Source organism: Palaemon carinicauda, chromosome 33 (genome assembly GCF_036898095.1).
Source record: "Palaemon carinicauda isolate YSFRI2023 chromosome 33, ASM3689809v2, whole genome shotgun sequence".
NCBI lineage: Eukaryota > Metazoa > Arthropoda > Malacostraca > Decapoda > Palaemonidae > Palaemon > Palaemon carinicauda.
The window spans coordinates 84,076,456-84,096,806 of NC_090757.1; the positions used below are offsets into that span (position 1 = coordinate 84,076,456).

Consider the following 20,351-nt stretch of genomic DNA (forward strand, 5'->3'; position numbering starts at 1 on the left):
TGTAAATCCATGACAAAGAATAAATAATTTATTAAAACATAAAACCAGGAAAGTCAACATAAATGCAATTTACTTCTGATAAAGCTATCCCAATTGAGCCATCACATACATTTCTATTGAAAACCTGTGATGGAATGGGGGTGAAGAGGCTTCATTCAAATTATGAGCTTTAGCTAGGTACTAGCTAAGAGCCATTCTCCTTTAATGCTCATAAAGAGCACTGACTTAATAAAGCACTTCAGGACTGTGAGCTGTTCTAACAATGAACAAAATACAAGTATCTCATAATACAGGGAAGAAACAGACTTCAAATGCAATAAAATGCAATAAAATAGAGTAAAGTAAAAATAAATCTTCTATACACATGACCCTTATTGTAGAAACAAATTAAAATTAATTAAGAAATCCTATATACAAAATAAGAGCAGCCCACAGCCCTAGATATATAGGTGGCATAATGGGTGAAGCCTAACCCCACCAAGGACACCTTATTAAGGAATCAAGGCAGTACTGGTAATTATACTGTACTGTACACCAATAGGCACCAGCAACCACCTTTAAAAGTTTTTTTTCTACATTAGTTATTTATATAGCTTTGAGTTTCATATTCAAACACAAATATTGATCACAGGGGCTCAATTGCCCATTGTTTTTTATGCCCACTTCCCCCGCGCCCCACTTCTATTAGGGGTTCCTGGGCATGATCTGTATGGCGCGGGGGACTGGGTCAGGGTCGCCATGCTCCAGTCATTACTGTAGCATCAGGAGCATTTCCATTATCGTCCCGACCACAAGGAGCATTGGAAAGTAATGGTTTGGAAGGCTGAGGTATGCGTGTTGCAATTGCTGACCGCTTAGCTGCAACTGGTGGTTGGTAATTGAAAGGAGGAACAATAGCAGACTGAGGTGGTGATTTGACTCGTCCATCCTCCTCTACTACAATAAAGGAGCCTAATCTAGAAAGTCTTTTAGCTCTGGCTTCCCCATCTTCATCTGCTTGACTAACATGAGTACCAGGAGGATGAGTGGCAGGTCGCTGTCGAAGCTGTACAGTCTCCGAAGAACGACCAAGCTGCTCTTGCGTTCTCATGCGTGTTGGGCTTACCAAACAATGGGGACGGGAATCGACTGGTGTGGTAGCTTCAGAAGGAGGTGAAGAGCGTGTATCCCGTCCTCTAAGTTTTGCCAACTTTAGACCTAAACGAGTGCGACCTTTGGTAGCTTCTCCTCCACTGACACTATTAGCCCCATAATTAGGCAATTTTTCATATGTAGAACTACGGACCAAGGGTCGAGGTGATGTCTCTTTGGCAGCGGATTTGGGACGTGATATCCACACTCTAGAATCTTTTCCTTCTTTAGGCTTGCTCTGGGCACGTTCAACTTTTTTCCACAAATTAGCTATTCGACTAGTGACTTCCTTCTTTACATTAGTCTTCTTAGGTTGATCTTGCTGCCACTGAGCAACATCACCTGATGTTGGGGGCCGGGCATCACGAGTTAAACTTGCTGACTTACCTTGTGGAGGACGACCTTTCACTGGGCTTAAATCTTGGCTACCACTCTTTGGTAAACCTCCTCGATTCACAGGCAAAGTGACTACAGGACTAGGCTGTACAATGTCTCTTCTTAACCTTGGTTTGGAAAGTGCACGAGATGGGGCAATAGACTTTCTAGGATCAACGGGAATAGTGCGTTCTGGACTAGGTGGAGTATCACTATCATCTTTAGTAAAAGTGTTTTGTCGACGTAATGGCTTTGGCGAGTCAGGAGCAGGCCGAGCTAGGGACTTTGAGCGAGCTGGTCGAGTGGTAGTTGTTCGTGCATAAGGCCCAAGTCGTGGGCTAGATCCAGCACTACTGCCAGCTGACGAATTTGTCGCTCTGCCAGTAGGACTGTCTTCCCCACTACTTCCTCCTTTTTGAAGATTTGAAGTTTGTCTTAGAGCTGACGCTCTGGTGGCACGAGGTAACTTAGGAGAAGAGGGCTTTACTGGAGATGCTGATGTAGGCCTTGCAGCTGCAGGCCTTGCAGTGATAGCTCTTACCGGGTTTGCAACTGCCTGAGGAGTTGGTTTCACAGCTGTCACATTGTATCGTCTAGCACTAGAATAGAGAGGTTTTCTCCTCCCTCTAATACCTTTTCCTTGTAACTCCTCTTCCTCCTGAGGCCGGCTAGTTTCCTCGCCAGGTTTTACAATACGAGGGCGGCGTAAGACTGGTTTTGGATCCTCTTCCTCTTCTTCCTCATCATCATTATCATCATCTTCTTTATCAGGAGGGTCTTCATCAAAGTCCTGAAGAAAATTTTTCAATTCAGATTCATCTTCATTGGATATCAGACTTAGAGTTTCAATGTCTAAAATATTTTCCTCACTTAGCAAATCTGATGATTCACTGGTCATTGCCTCCCGAGTTTCATTAAGTGTGCAAATAACGATGTTTGCATCTTGCTGCAAGGCCTCTAACTGCTCTGCTGTTAGATCAAGCATTTCAAGCATTTCATTGCTATCTTGAAAATCTACTAATGTTCCATCACCTGTTTTATCTGCATCAACCTCAACTTCTGGTTCTGGTGTTATATCAGCTAAAGGTACATCAATAGTACGAGTTTGGTATCTCTCCCTGTCTTCTTGTCGGCGTTGTCTAAATGACTGTCTTCCCTGAAGCTTGGGCTGAGTTGAAGGAGAATTTGATTCTGGTTTGAGAGCTACTGCAGCTGGTGTAGCTTGGTCTTCCTCTGATGCAACTGGAGCTTCACTAATAACATGAGTCTGAAAACGTTCAGGATCTTGTAAACGGCGATCCTTTGGTGACCTTCGGGGACTGATTTTATCCCTATCTGATGGAACTGTTTCCTCAGTATCAAAGGGGATGCTTGGCACACTGTCTTGAATGCTTCCATCTGAGGATATTGTGCGGGTTCTAAATCTGTCAGAATCATCTTGCCGCCTTTGTCTTGGCGTTCTGTTCAATAATGGCGATGGTGGTAGTCCCTCTACTAAAGTAGGATCTGTTTCTTGAGAAGGTGTGGCATCAGATGAAACATTACCATCCCCTCTGGTGAAGGTACGGAATCTATCCTTTGGTAAGCGTCTTCGTGAGCGGGGTGTACCCAACCTATGAGGTGAGGAGTGAGCTGAGCCACATGCAGGTGAAGAAATACCATCTTGTGGCAAATCAGGAATATCAGCAGGCAGATCATCAGCACCTAATTCTGTATCACTTATAGGCCCAACAGTATCTTCATGCTCTGTTATGTCAGTAATTTCTTGATAAGTTGATGTTTCATCTCCACCAGTCAAAGTTACTGTTGAAGCAGCATTCATGGCCTCTTGCTGGAAAACAGCAGCTAACTGCTTTGCTGGACCACTTACCAATGCAGTATGATCAACAGGTGGTGAGGGAGGAGATTCTCTTTGTTCAGCTACTTCTGATGTTATTGATGCTACACTTATCATGGAATTTTCCATGTCATCATCTAACATTGAAGGAGGAGGTATATTATCTACATTCGAATGGCAAGAACTGGCCATGCTAGCCATATTTTCAGTGGACCCATAGTCCTGATCTGCAAGGGCACGCCGCACCATTTCTGGTAAGCGACGAGTATGGCGACACTCTAATCGTTTATTTGCTATTTTATTACCTCTATCTTCAGCACTACTAGTCAGACTGTTTGACATTGAAGCTAGACTTCCCATAGCAGAAGGAGGTTTTATGTTCTCTATATAAGCGTCAGAGGCTTGACTAGCAATACTTTGTGACATATGAGACACTTCATCACTACTGAGAAGCTTAGCTTCTCCAGCAACAGCTCTTGCAACTTTCATTGCCTCCATGGCCAATAATCCAGATTCCGACATTGAGGCTGTCACAGAAGTATCTGACCCTCGTCCTTCAGAAGGAGACGATTTGTCAGATGAACGTCTTGGTTCAACCCAAGAATGTTTTTCTTCTGGGGATGAACCAAGGCCTTCACCTGATTCTGCAATACGAGGTTCAATTTCATCTCCAAGTAACTTTTCCCCTACTGGAGGAGTTACAACAGTTGCACCACTTCCTTCACTAGTAACTTCACTTCTAGGATCACACATTTCTGCAGTTGTTGCAGTCCTTTCAGAATCAGCCTCAGTATGGTCAGCACTTTCATCCTCTTCTTCCGTTTCTCTAACTTCATCCTCATCTTCTTCAATATGGGCATGCGCTAATTCATTCTTCTCGTTTTGTTTGGAGTCGCTGTGCAACTTTGAGCTCTCTGCGTCTGGTGTGGGCATGACGGCGTCTGCTTCGACATCGTCTACAGCTACCGTCATCGCTCCCACGTTTTTTGGCTGGGCAGAAGGTTGATCTCTACATAATGTAAGTCTCTGCATGGGTACACCAGGAACAAGACGAGATGGAGACCTAGAAGCTGGAGCAGGTATGCGAGAGCCTCCTCGACGTCGTCGTCTACTTTCCAGGTCTGACTTACTTTTAGGCATTCCTTGGCTTATGCACTGCTGGAGTAATGCTTGTTCAGTTGGTGTGGTTTCTTCTCCATATGAATCAACAGAAAGAGAGCTTAAAGATGAATTACGTGAAAAACAAACAGGAGTATCTTCTACTCCATAGTTTCGAATGCTACCAGCTTGAGGGACGTTTGTAGTCTGTATCATATGACCATCATCTCCACCCTCCAAGGAACTTAGTGATGAGTGACGTGAGATTACTCCAGGAGTACCTTCTACAGCAAAGTGGCGAGGCACTTCCTCATCACCATCAGTGCCCTCTTCACCTCGCTGCTGTATTTGAGGCTGGTGTGAACCTCGAATACGAGGAGACTGTGGAGTTCTAGCTCTTGGTGATCGAGACTGACGCTGGGGTGACAGTGGAGTACTAGAATGAGGGGACTGATGACGAGGACTTTGCCTATTAGCTTCATCTTCACAACTGAGAGAAGATAAGGAATCTGTGCGAGAAAATGTAGCTGGTGTGCCTTCAGTTGCCCAAGTACATATTTGGTCTTGAACATCTTCGACAGTGGAAGGTCGAGGTGAAATACGAGTCCCACCAACTTTGACAGCTGGAGTGACCCGTGCCACAGGAACTGGGCGATGGTGGGGAGAGCGCCTAGGTGAAGCAAGCACAGGGGGCTGAGAAGAATGACTGCAAAGATGCCCGGCTCCATGATGCTTCACCTCCTTCTTAGGAGTTGGGCGGGCCTGAAACAATAAAAATATTCAAATATTAGATAAAAAGTACTTAAACATTGATGAAAAGCTTAACAAATATAGCATAGCCCATTATATTTCCTACTTGGAATCACTTTATTGAAACAAGACATACCCAAGGCTTACAAAAAAGAAATGATATGATTAACAAGACATTAAATTAAATTATCAGTATATATCAATGACTAATACATTAGTTGGTACCAGTGATGTATAACTGTACTGCTGGTCCTAAACATTAATTATTTCTCATGTACAGTATGCTGCAAAACTGGCGATACTTTTTTATTTTTGCTTCGGACATGCATTGTTCTTAAATTAAGTTGCCACTTAGTATTATATCTCACTATATAATTATGTGTATGTATGAAACCACATTGGTCACTTGTTATAGATAATTTTAACATTGAACAATGTTAGATCGTAAAAAAAAAATATATATATATATATATATATATACTTCAGAACAAAAATTAAATGTTACTGCAGCACGAATCTCTTTGTCAACGTGACAGCGAGAGTCAGTGAGACTAGTCTTTGGGCCGTCTGTTTGGATAGAGGGATTCAAACTGGGAAAGAGGGCGTCTAGATGAACAGTTTAAGCAGAGCACTATAGTCTAATTATCATCTATTTATTTGGGGTATGATTTCAAAGTTATTATTTATTTTTTGCTTATGTCGTTTTGTGTATAAAACAAGCGTTAGTTAGGATCGTGATTTCAAAACTTGCAATAAATTATCACAAGTCATAGTTTAGACTATAGTCAACGCTACTTATATAATTCTAGTCTTCCAATGTTTTTTTCTGTTTGAGGAAAAATAAATAAATAAATAAATAAATAAATAAACAAATAAATAAGTGAGGTGGTGAGTTATCTTCGTTATTGGAAATGCAATTAAGTCTGCCTTTCTATTATTTTACTTATACTTTACGAACGGAAGACTATAATTCAGCTACACGTGTTATTTGTAGATTCTACAGAAAGACAATAACTGTATCTTAAACTATTATAATAATAATAATAATAATAATAATAATAATAATAATAATAATAATAATAATAATGGTGATGCGGATAATGATGATGATAGGATGGCTCTGGAGTCCAGGCTTATGTTATTGGCTTTATAACTCTTCGTCTTCTGCCTATGATGGCTTTTCAATTTTTCTCCTTCATTGTATCGTTTAGCCATCTATAAACAGTTGTTTCGAAGATGTTAAGTCGATAGATTATATCTATTTCTTTTTAGAGAGAGAATCTGGTGAAATAAGGTTACAGTTATCCAGTAGCTGTTGGGTAGCTCTAGCCCTATTTGACAGATGAACTGCTTGTGAGAGTACCACCGTGAGACTGCCAGACGTGCCAGACTGCCAGTTGAGTTGATGTCCGGTTAGACCCCGCCCACAATTACACCTCCGATACGTTTTTTACGTTAAATACATAACTATGGTGGCTAAAAAAGTCACTCATCAAGTATTTATTATTTTTTTAATTTTCATCAAAATTAAAGATTATTAGCTTAATTTTTCCATAAAGATCTACCTGATATTTTGATAAAAAATATAGCATAAATTCTTCAAAATCATGTTTAATGAACTCTATTTTTTATTGAGCGAAGTTTCAAAATGCTTCGTCCTAGAAACCTCGTCTCATTATAAATGTGAAGAGTGTGAGAGTTGCCACTTAGTAACTTTTGAATGAAAATCACCGACTTCAGGTATCACCAGTTTTGCTGAATACTGTACAACCCACTACTTTCAAGTCAATAGAAATGGATCACTGCATAACCATGCATTACTTTGTTCTGATATGATAAACCAGTTTATCATTTACTGCATTTTCACGAAAACATTGGTACAACATTGTTAAATATCTTTACAATTGGAGTACTCGTGACATTTTATACAACCTAATGTGAACAATCAGAAAGTTTGTAAAATTTTAAGGCCTATGCTAGCCCAAATAACCCTAAGCTTTGGACACAATTGCAAAATATACTTGATCATAAGTTAACTCGAAAATTTAAATGGCAGCAAACCTTGAGAGTGGATAAAACTAACAAACCAAAACATGACAGCTAGCCTTGTAATATGGAAATCTTAAAACAATTTAGGTCAACTAGGCTTATCCAGAATATTTCATCACCAAAATTATTGAACATAATGAAGATTAAAAGGGAATATATTCTACCCGTAAGAAACACACTTGTAATTGTGGCTACATTAGCTAACAGAAATCAATTTTAAAAATCACATGTATTTGGCATTGTGAACATAATCATCATTAACAAAATAAATAACAATGAATATACATGGGATAAATTAGTCATTCTTGAATTAAGTGATAATCGACAGCTTCCTTTTATACAATCAAAATATACAAATTATATCAATATATGGATGCAATTAAGAAAATCTGAAATAAGATCAGAAAATATGTGTCAAGCAAATATTTTAATAAAGCCTCTAGACATTACCCTAAAGTGAGTACAATATGTGGTTAGTAATCTATCAAAAAAAAAACATAAATAGTTAATAGAGTTTTGTTAATAAAAAAGCCACGAAACGGCTGTTAATGATACCATCGGATCATTAAAATATTCTTCATTGAATGTATAACAAAATGGGAATGTCACATGCTCTGAAAGGTGGTAAAAACTATAACTTGAAAACCTGTAAATAAAAAAAAATAAAAACAGTTTAAGGAGGTCAGAGCCGAATGACCATGTCAGTGAACAATTTATACACCCTGAACAGCACCAAGGAGAACAATGTAACAACAGGAAGAGGGGGAGGTGGTAGACTCGAGAGGAAGAGCAAGCAAGAACACTTTGGTTACCTTGGGCATGCCAGACTGAATGCATTGTTCCAGCAAGTTATCATTGTCAGAGGAATTGTCTCCAGAGTCATTTAGGCTCGGCCGCAAGCCATGGGCCTTGGTGGATGAGGCAGCAGATGATTCTTCGCCGGGGATGGAGAGCGTCGACAGATCGGAGATGGATGCTGCGTGGGAGATGGCGGGGGTGTCTTCCGTGCAGTAAGTTCGGAGGGTGTCTCCCCCCCAAACCCCGCCACAAATGCCCTGTTGAATGGATGGGCTCGCTCATTTGTCAGCACTTTGCTTACTTTTCAGACCACCTTACCATTGTCATCAAGGGCATAGGCGCCGAAATTCACAAGGAAGCTTATGGTCATGGTATGATTATATAATCTTTTAATCTCTTTATGATTGTGATTAAAATTAAATACAAATCATGCACCGATACCCTCATCAATAGGCAAGTGTTTCCACAAGATCAAAGTGCAAGGAATCACTGTCTAATAGGGAAACAGCATGCACAGTAAAGGTATCACATATATAGATGTATGTAAAACATACGAGGGCAATCCAAAAAGTTCGTAGAAAACGCTGAATAATTTCAAATGGTCACTTTAATTTGGGGCAAATTGTATGTTCACGAATCCTTCATCCTTTCTCATGTTGGAAACAATTGCACAGCTTAATTTATTATCACTAACATATTTTAAATACATTGAGAGTAACCCCTACCTTGGAGCATTATGGAGTGTTCCAAATTGGAGAGGAGAACCAACGTTAAATTCCTAACAAAACTTAATTGGGAAAGTAAGCAGATACTTGAAGTTTTGAACACTATTTATGGAAACAAGGGCCCTAAAAAGAGTGTGGTTTACAAATGGATTAAGCGATTCCGAGAGAGTTTAATTGAGTGTGAAGATGATCATCAAAGTGGGAGACCGTCAACATCAATAACCGAAGAAAGAGTAACTACTGTTAGGTATTTTTTGCAAGAAGATCTGAGTATTACCATTGATTACATAGCTACTGCAATTGGCATTTCACGTGGATCAGTAAATTCTATTCTGGTAGACAACTTTGGTTTAAGCAAGCTGTCAGGAAGATGGGTGCCGAAAGCGTTGCGGCAACAACACATGGATCGGGGAGCAGATCTTTCTGTAAGCATTTTGAAACAAACGAAGATGAATTTCTCAGCAAGATTGTAACTGGTAACAAAACATGGATTTATCTTTTTGATCCAGAGAACAAAATTCAGTCAAAGGAGTGGCTTTCTAAAGGCTCAGATGGGCCAAAGAAACTCAATGCAGACCGATATGCAAAGAAATTAATGGCCACAGTGTTTTGGGATTCCCCTGGCACAATCTTAGTTGACTTCCTTAAAGAACGCAAAACAGTTGCAGCGGTTTATTACGTGGGTGTTCTAAGGGAATTGAATAAAGCTCTTGTACAAGAAAAAGCCCTGGCAAACTTCATACGGGCATTCTTCTTCACCATGATAATGCCCCAGCCCATTTGTCAGTATTAACAAGATATGTTTCGAGAAACTTTAGGTGGGAAACCCTGGTTCATCTACCATACAACCCTGATCTGCCCCCCTCGGACTTTTTCTGTTTCCTAAATTTAAAAATCACCTGAAAGGAACGCGGTTTCCTTCGACTGATGATGCCAAAACTGCAACTTTGGAGTGGTTCAGATCTAAAAAGTTCTGATTTCTACAAAGATGACTAAAATGCTGGAAACATCGTTTGGAGAAATGCATTGCTAGGACTGGAAGCTATGTTGAAAAATTATAATTAATTGTAAGTCAGTATTTGCTAAATAAAGACTTTTTCAAAATTTTCCACGAACTTTTTGGATTACCCTCATATATATATATATATATATATATATATATATATATATATATATATATATATATATATATATATATATATATATATATATATATAAAGAAATGTTAGGAAGCAACAGTGAGCAAAGCTGTTTTTAAGTTAAATTTTTTTTTAGCTAAGTTTGGTATATATACTCAAATAAAATTTATTTCAGTTCATACATTTATTTTGATTATTTCATGCTATTCTTTTACAGCATCCTTTTCTTTACTTTTGCACCAATTATAGGAAATTTCTTTAACTAAGTACAGATCTATTTCAATAACTATCTCAAAGCTTTCAACTTTTCTCAGTGTGTTACAGACAACACATTTATGTGTTTCTGGGATATTCATTCATAGGCAGTCTAATACCGGTAGATCTAATAATGAAAAAGGGAAAAACAATAATTGCCATATAGACTGTATTCTCGAAATATACAGGCAGTTGCATCTAAAAAGGGCAAGTGCTTTTGGGCATACTGACAAATCCATGATGTAAATGCAAGAAGCCTTACCTTGAACATTCATCTCCATGGCAAAGGAAATATTTACTATCTTTACTTGCATTGAAATTAGCTCCTTACCTATCTCAGGAACAAAAACATTAATGTTTGGCAGTGATTTTGCTAATATTTGATTGTTTACATACCTGTACTTTTATTTAGCGTTCATTAACACACAGGAAACAATGATATAGTAACTGCTTTTGTACCTTATACGGCACCCAACTATCTACAGAATGAACGATGGAATCTAACCAATATTCTTGTTTTTCTTGTATGTACAAGAAAGGGACTCACCTGGTGGGCATGATTGTGGACGGGGCCACTAGGGATCTGGGTGGGCAGGTTGGATGTCGGCTTGACCACCGGTATGCCCGAGCCTCTGGAACGGTTGCTGGCTGGTTGGCTGATCCGCGTAGGTGCCCTCCCACTGTACTGCTGTTTGTTACGCCTTCTGCTGAGAGAAAATATAGCTTTAGTTCCTATTTATAAAAAAAAATGATAAACACTTGCAAAATAACAATTTTATGATCTAGGTAGGAATTTGAGTACAATATCAGTACGTACAGACTCTACTGGTCACATTCACCTGTATGTGCTTCAAATCACAATGGTAGCAAGAAGCAAATGGGAGTACAGTATTGTATTATAAATACATCATTACATATCTATGATAAAAAAAATGGCTACTGTAATACAATTCCACCTTGAGGAAATTCCCAATACTCGCATGTAAGCTATTCTATGCATAACTACTGTATTTGGCTTTATTAATGCAAAAAAAAAAAAAAAAAAAAAAAAAAAAAAAAAAAAAAAAAAAAAAAAAAAAAAAAAAAAAAATACATCGAGCAGAGCTCCACTGTATACCATATAACATTGAGGTGTTATCCACGCATTTTTTCCTTGAGAATTGACAAGTGGTGTCGACCCCCACTCATCCAAGACTCAACTTTTAGCTTACTTTAAACTTCCGCATTCAATGCAACGGACAGGTTGGCTTAATCAGAATTGTCCTGTCAGTCAATAAATAGCATTTAGTTAACTAGCCTCCCATTGCTACTTGAACTAGAAAAGCACTCTGAGAGTGCAGACCTCTGCCAAGGCAGCTTATTTCGGTGGATCTTTTGCTCGACCTTGATCTTGACCTTTGACCAAGGACTTTCCGAATTGAATCACTTCCACGTCTCAACATAACAATCAATCACAGAGTTTCACTATTCTATGAATAAAATTGTGGCAAGGAAGTTATTTACAAACAAACACACAGACAGGGGAAAAAACATAACCTCCTCCCAATTTCATTAGAAATACAAACATCAAGACATTAAGTAATACTTATGATAATTACACAAAAACCAACATAACATTAATCATTATGATTACATATACTGTAATGTGCATAATACATAGTCGCAAATCTAAAATGACCATTACATTGCTAAGCAAGTTCACAGAGAATAGAATAATCGTATGAGAAATAAAACAAAGCCCAGAGAAAAGCTATTTGAACAATTACACACACACACACACACACACACACACACACACACACACACATATATATATATATATATATATATATATATATATATATATGTGTGTGTGTGTGTGTAATATTAGAAATTACGCTATTATCCCTACCCGGTAGGTAGATGCAGAGTCAATACAGATATCTGTATTGACTGTGTAGATGAAAGTAAAAAAAAAAAAAGAAAAAAAAAAGATACACAATGGCCCCTACCAATTTCATTTATATACTGTACAGGTGAAAATGACTGAACCCTCTCTTGTAACATACACACCCACACATATAACATACACACACATACACACACACACACACATATATATATATATATATATATATATATATATATATATATATATATATATATATATATATATACACACACACATATATATATATATATATATATATATATATATATATATATACACACACATATATATATATATATGTGTGTATATATATAGTGTGTATATATATATATATATATATATATATATATATATATATATATATATATATATATATATATATATATATATATATACAGTATATACTGTAGTCTACAAATGCCTGTTGATTTTTCCATTAGCTTGTTAATTACATGGATATGGTCAGTTGTTGAGTACCCATTTCTAACTGTCTGCTCTCTTGGTTCATTAAGGTTTTTGTTATTATGGAATTCATTATTAATGTCTGAATTATCAATAATAGTATTATATCTTTTTCAATATTATATAGACATTGACTTTAATTCGAAATAACTTATCCGAATGTCTTCTTAGCATTTATTTAATCGTATTTTCATCAGTATTACTATATTTTATTTATATACCTCATGTGGGCATAGGTTGAGCTGGTCTTTAGAACAGAGCATGTTTAGGCCGGGTGATGATTCGGCTGGAGGTGTCGTGTGACCAAGGCTATATATTGGCCTTGGACTGACCTTACATCGCCTCGTATCGTCTCACAGTCTGAGACATGGTAGGCTGGTAGTGACCTTCGTACGAGATGCTCGCGGGTTGAAGTCATTCCCTTTTTCCCAGTGGAGTTTGCCTTTTGGATGGTGCAAACTGTTCATGAAGGATTTCATATCCTTATAAAAATCTAAATAGATTTTTAAAGTTATATTTCTTTTGCAATGGTGTCTTTTAGTTTTTCGGATTTGAAAAAAAAAAAAAAAATACAGTATGATCACTAAGATTACTGAATACATTGTAGAACATTTCTCTCCAATCTAAAGTTCATTCACAATTTATTTTAATTGGAGTGAAGTGGTATGCTAATATGGTTAACAATAAAATAATAATAATAATAATAATAATAATAATAATAATAATAATAACAACAATAATAATAATAATAATAATAATAATAATAATAATAATAATAATAATATTATGAAAGGACAGTTGCCCTGATCATAAAAGACTAAACCGAGAGAAAACAAAACAACAAAATGTAAACAGACATCATTTACAGAAACAATTGTCGAAAGTGAAATTGAGGACCAAGAAGTTTTGGTTTAAACTTAGGGGTCCGTCTGTTTGTCATGGATTAAACGGATAGGAAGGGCTGTTTAGGTTTAGGCTTTTAAACATCAGTTGGGGTTACTGCCACGATAGTTTAGTTCAACTTTAGCCCGTTGACTAAGCATCCCACGTAATTCAGTTCTAAATATGAATAGTCGTATTTAAAGTATGCCTTTTTCATAATTGTCTGACAAATTTTACTAGTTGACTTTTTAAGATAAATAGGAAAATAATGTATAACAATAAATTATTTGATGTTGTCCTTACACACATTATATATATATATATATATATATATATATATATATATATATATATATATATATATATATATATATATATATATATATATATATATACTGTATATATATATATATATATATATATATATATATATATATATATATATATATATATATATATACTGTATATATATATATATATATATATATATATATATATATATATATGTATATGTATATATATATATATATATATATATATATATATATATATATATATATATATATATATATATATATATATATATATGCTTTGAAGGATGTAAATGTCAATATTATCAACAAAAGCGATGGGGGGGATAGAAATTGCAGATGATCTACACAATGCTTTACAACAGTGAAATAAGAAATATTTTTTTAAACAGAAAAAAATGAAACACCTGAGCCGATACCAAAAGTAACTGCATGAGAAGCAAAGAAAGCACTAAAATGAATAAAAAGATGTAAAGCAGCATGAGAAGATGGCCTAACAATCGATTTAATAAAAAATGGAGATTTCATAGTAGTAAATTTCGCTGAACTCAACACAAAATCTCTGCAAGAATGCTCTATAGTCTATACTATACCTACAGCTTGATTTTTTTTTTATATATTATACTAATTCACAAAAACATGAGACACAAAAGACCTGAAAAATTGCCGCTCATATTTTGCCGAATAAAAACATTACTAGACTTTAATCAAACAAAATCACCAAAACGTACCCTCGGATGAAATTCACGAAGGCCAACATCTTTTCTGAGCCGACGCAAAACATTGTGGAAAATCTTCAGTTACGGAATAAGAACATCAAATAAATGGGAGAATCGCCCTTCAACCGCACTTCTGCCTCTTCTTCCAATTGAAGAAGAGAGAAAAGAAACTTCCTCAAGAGACATTACTGCTGCAACTTCCCAGAGAAGCATTTCTGCTTGTTACTCCACATGGCAGAATTTTCTATTTGTTTTTGGTAGTAGAGAAAGAGAGGCAAAAATACAGGAGTAACCGCTTGGAGATAAAGTTGGGATCACGGGAATCTTTAAAGGAGAACCCAGGTTGTATCAGGAAAATGAGATGGAAAGAGTAAGGTAGGAAACCGATTTGAAAAATGCAAAGCATGGGTATATGAGGGCATTGCATGCGAGCAAGTGGATGTTGTATACTGTTCGACTCATCAGCCCCACCTCGAGCTAATGCTCGAACAAAAAACGAACACAGCCTGTAATGGTTTTTATCTTCCTAAAGGTGACGTCACTCGAGACAACGATAAACTTTCATTTCAATTGTTCTTGTTTTTTTTTTTTCTATGGATTTAAAAAATAAACATTTGATTAAGATGATTTTCACACCGGGTCGCAGTGGTATCATAAACACTTGCTCCTATTTTTTGTTGGATTATTATTTAAAGGAAAGTCGAAATAAAGTCGTGGAAATTTAGGTTTGTTTTAGCCACCGACACACGACGAACTTCATATCGCATCTCTCTTCTTTCAGCAATTCTCTCTCATTACTACTACCTCCTGGCATATACTGTAGACATCGACGTGAGTGATGAGTTTATAATGGGAAACGTAGAACTATTTTCAGCACTTAACATGACACATTGGCATACTAAACACTATACGGAACATTTGTAAGTACACTGTCTTTTCGAATTTAACTTTTATTCCTCGTCATGATAAACTTGCGTGGCCACTTGCAAATAAAATATGGGGTACAAATGGCGTCTATAGAAAAAACTGTTTGTTTTCTGCAATATTATACAAGGAAACAAACAGACTCATAATAAGCATGACCCCGCCATAATGCCTGGTCGAAATTCCAGTATTACAACCACCACTGCATCCCACAGATTCTGATGCCTGACTGCAGTCACACTCACTCCCGGTCGGAGTCCTGGAGTCCCGGCCCCGGCCCGATGGACTGGGAGTGTAGGTCTAGGACAGAGTGACCCAAGGGAGGGAGGAGCACCAAAAGAGAGAAAAAGAGGACGGAGAAGAAGAGAGGGATAGGGATAGGGAGGGAGCCGCCGAAGGGTGGGGATGACCAAGCAAAATGCCTCCTGGTCTCTGCCAGGGGTAAGGGTGCACTCAATCCCCGCCCTTACCCTTTTCTTTCCCTCTCACATTGAGACGCCAAAGCTAAGCGATGTCATATCGTTACATTACTAATTGTGTTACGAATCTTAGTTATGTACCGTTATATCCCGAAACTAGAACATAAAAAAATAGGCGTTCCACAAAATATCTCATATCTCACGACATTCACAATACTAAATCCTGTGAAACCATACAAAACATCAAATGTCAATCAGCGTTTCCCTTAACTGTCATCGCTACCCCCAAAACCATTCCAACCTTCCTCTCCATACCCCCTTAGTAGTGCAGGGAGTCATGACTCATGCCTTTACCCATCCATCCACTAACAACAAAGCTCACGTTAAAATAAAGTCACAACAAAACGATCTCGCCACGTGGTTCTTTCTTCGGGGCCTTAAGATCTGTTTGATACCAACTTAGCCGAAATCTTTTTTTTTCTTTTTTTTTTTAAATTGAGAAAAAAGAGCACATACTTGACAGTATCAAGATCATGAATACATAAAATAAATGTTTTATAGATCGAACGAATAACGGACCACTTGACCGTGTTATATATTAGGCCATTCATTGTATTCAACTTAACCAAATACGAATGATTGAATTTTAAGTAATAAATTGAGAATATTTGTTGAGGGATTTGCCAGTGACTATTAATATCCAGTATTCCTCAGTGTAAAGTTCTTTTTTATGCTATATAGGTATATGGAGTTTGGAATAGAAAATAGGCATGTTCTGCATGCAGAGGATGCTACTCTTTGCATCAATTCCCTCTCCTGAATGTAGACATTATTATTATCATTATTTGCTAAGCTACAGCCCTAATTGGAAAAGCAGGATGCTATAGGCTTTCGACAGAGAAAATAAGCCCTGTGAAGAAAGGAAACAAGGAAACTAAAATAATGCTACCCTGCATCAATTCCATCTCCTGAATGTAGACATTATTATTATTATTATTATTATTATTATTATTATTATTATTTGCTAAGCTACAACCCTAGTTGAAAAAGTAGGATCTATAAGCCCAGGGGCTCCAACAGGGAAAATAGCCCAGTGAGGAAAGGAAACAAGGAAAAAAAATTATAAGAATAGTATCATTAAAACAAATACTTCCTATGTAAACTATTAAAGCTTCAGCAAAACAAGAGGAAGAGAAATGAGATAGAATAGTGTGCCCGAGTGTACCCTCAAGCAAGAGAACTTTAACCCAAAAAAAGTGGAAGACCATGGTACAGAAGCTATGGCACTATCCAAGACTAGAGAACAACGGTTTGATTTTGGAGTGTCCTTCTCCTAGAAAAGCTGCTTACCATAGCTATAGAGTCTTCTCTACCCTTATCAAGATGAAAGTGGCCACTGAACAATTGCAGTGCAGTAGTTAACCCCTTGGGTGAAGAAGAATTGTTTAGTAATCTCAGTGTTGTCAGATGTACGAGGACAGAGGAGAATCTGTAAAGAATAGGCCAGACTATTTGGTGTAAATGTAGGCAAACGGAAAATGAACCGTAACCAGAGAGAAGGATCCAATGTAGTGCTGTGTGGCCAGCCAAAGGACCCCATAACTCTCTAGCGGTAGTATCTCAGCGGGTGGCTGGTGCTTTTCTAACCCCTTAACAGAGAAGTTGAACCTTAACAAAACTCAAAGTATAATTGTAAATGCGTCAAGGGCAGTGGCGTCTCAACATCCAAATCTTAGTACTGACAATGTCTTTTTAATTACATACGTGGCCATTTAAAATTCTAGTTGTGATTCTTGCTCCCAAATTTACTTTCTTGAAACATATCCGGTCCATTTCTTTTTCAACTTTGCGCCAAAATATCATTTTAAGTCTTGAAAGTGTTTTTTTCTTGTACATTCTGGTCTTCAATTGCCGATTCTTATCTTGATTTGTTGGACAAAAATCTTATCTATTAAATTCCTTATCCCTGAGATAGACATGAATTTACGCCACAGTCGTTCAGATAGTTCTTTGAGCAAGTTGCTTAGGATTTTTCATAATTCTGACCATTCTTTTACATACAATTCTTCCAAGAGTATACCACCCTGTACGTTGTAATAGGTCTGCAGTTGACTGAACAGTTTTGCAGTCTCCATCACACGGCTTAATACTACACAATATTCTAATATGACCAGGTCGTGGAATGATCTTCCTAATCTGGCGGGTCAAAATTGTTGCAAGTGTCTTTTTATTAAACAGGTTAGTATATGTTTCGTTCATGGTTTTTATATGACTGATCTACTTGAAAGTTGTCACTTACCTCAATAAATCTTATAAATCTTTTATTGTTTCTCACACGCACACACACACACACACACACACACACACACACACACACACACACACACACACACACACATATATATATATATATATATATATATATATATATATATATATATATATATATATATATATATATATATATATATAGATATATATATATATATATATAATAGGCGTAATATCTCATATTTCCTTTACGTACTTGGCTGCTTCCCCTACTGGAGCCCTTGGGCTTGTAGCATCCTGTTTTTTCCAGCCATGTTTTGAGCTTAGATAATAATAATAATAGAAAATATCGAAAAAAAAAAATAAAAGACGTAATTAAGTTTCACGAAAAATCAGTTTTCACGCAAGTAGTCAATCGTCTCTTCCTTTCTTTCCGCCGTGGTCTGGTCACTCTAGGGATATTTTTTCCAATCCCTTCGGTCCTCACATAAAAAAAAAAAAGGAATCAACCGCGAGAGCAGTAAAGGCAGAAGGTCGCAATCCTATTAAGAGCTTCAGACCACCGCTTGGTTCAGATATATCTTTGGGGAAATCAGGTAATGCGATATCAGTTAAGATCAACTGCGAACACTAAAACGTCACAAAAAATTTGACGAAGAAATGGGGAAATTTTCAGGTGGGAGGCGAGTTGGTTTCCTTGAAATTAACCTCGTTAGCAGCTGGGTGATGACGCAGTTCTCAAGAAATAATACATGAAACTTTAGTATTTTAATGTAACTCATTTCATAACAGATAGCAATATTCAAATGAGAGAGAGGGAGAGAGAATTTCTTAGCTCAAAGAACTTTTTATGTTATTAGATCCCGTCGGAGACGAACCATTCATAATTTCATAGGTAATAGTGACATACATTCCATGGATCGGGAGCCCCACCCCGTTCACATACCGATATCTTTCATTAGTATCCAAAGCTTTACTGTTCCTATGAGCTACGGAGGAGGGGGCCTTAAGGGCCTATATGTCTAGTACTGAGTTACCTGTACTCATTCCAATGCCCCCTTTACCGTAGCTTGAGGGGGGAGGAGTGTGGGGAGCTGATCACTATGGTCAGTCTCATCGTGGGACAAGCTCATGAGCGCACTTACCCTCGAGTTGGAAACTAGTATTTGAATTAACTATTCTAGTAATGATTGGTTACTAGTTGTTTGAAGCTAAAGTAATCCAACCAGCTAATGCGGCCACAGATTGGGTGGTATAGCACTTAATATTTGGTGAAAATTGGTAGGTCGTGGATCGGCCGAGCATATCCAGTGTAACTGGGTATCAGTATCCGCTGGAATTAAGAAAGAGGACGTGGGGCTCGATCTCATGTTGTTCCCATTTCATAGATTTGGGAGGACATGGGGATATATATATATATATATATATATATATATATATATATATATATATATATATATATATATATATATATATATATATATATATAATAAGAATGACATAATAGATGGGCATTAAGTACAACAGAATTGATCCCGAGAGATTGCAAATGAAGCAGGGGAAGTTAGAGAAAACGATGGATTGACGAACTAAGAAATTTTGCGGTTGTAAATACCAATTGGTATCGATTACTCGAGTACCAAGTGCACAATATGGGGATTGCTCGGTGAGTGGGCTCAAAACAGTTTTTGCTTTGGGAATGAAAACTAGTCACTACGTAGGAAGATTGGAATCATTGAGCATTGTTTCCGCTTGATTCTAGAAATGTATAACAAACATATATGAATATAATGTTTTGCATGTGTGTGCATTAGCTCGTTTCTTATGACATATCTTTAAATATTCTACTTTAACCATAGGAATCAACGGACATTGAAAATTAAAAGATTTGACTGTCATGCACATACATAACATCTAAATCTAAGGTCAAATGAAATCGGCAGTACATTGCAAGGCGGACTTGAAACTATTAGATGGCTGAATGCCTGAAAATTATGCACATTTTTGGTTCTTTTCCTCTTTTTACTTCCATACATCTACCTGTACTGAATATGAATCTCACAAACATGCGTGCGAAGTTACAGAGGAAAAAATAATTTAAAAAAATAAAAGTCCAACGTATATCTATTCTTTTATAGAAATTGTGTAATCAATAATAAACATAACATTGAAGTACTTAAGATTGATTTTGTTGAATTAACAATTCAGAAAAAAAGAATGAAAAATTCTGATTTTCTTCAATCAACACTTTTGAAAAAAAAAAAGAATGAAAAATT

General features: G+C 36.8%; 1 protein-coding gene across 4 annotated transcripts in view; it reads right to left on the minus strand.

Annotated features, from left to right (window-relative positions):
* LOC137626002 (uncharacterized) overlaps nucleotides 1–20,351 on the minus strand; it is a 188,347-nt gene that overhangs the window by 1,509 nt on the left and 166,487 nt on the right. For 2 of the 4 annotated variants that reach the window (XM_068357092.1, XM_068357090.1), the window contains 3 exons: nucleotides 10,705–10,864; nucleotides 8,053–8,295; nucleotides 1–5,203 (listed from right to left, as the gene is read on the minus strand). The exon at nucleotides 1–5,203 is cut by the window's left edge and continues 1,509 nt beyond it. In XM_068357092.1, the coding sequence (XP_068213193.1) occupies nucleotides 728–5,203; nucleotides 8,053–8,295; nucleotides 10,705–10,864 (4,879 nt within the window). In that variant the 3' untranslated portion in view covers nucleotides 1–727. The remainder of the gene's footprint in view (nucleotides 5,204–8,052; nucleotides 8,296–10,704; nucleotides 10,865–20,351) is intronic. The other 2 variants (XM_068357091.1, XM_068357093.1) reach the window with 2 other exon arrangements.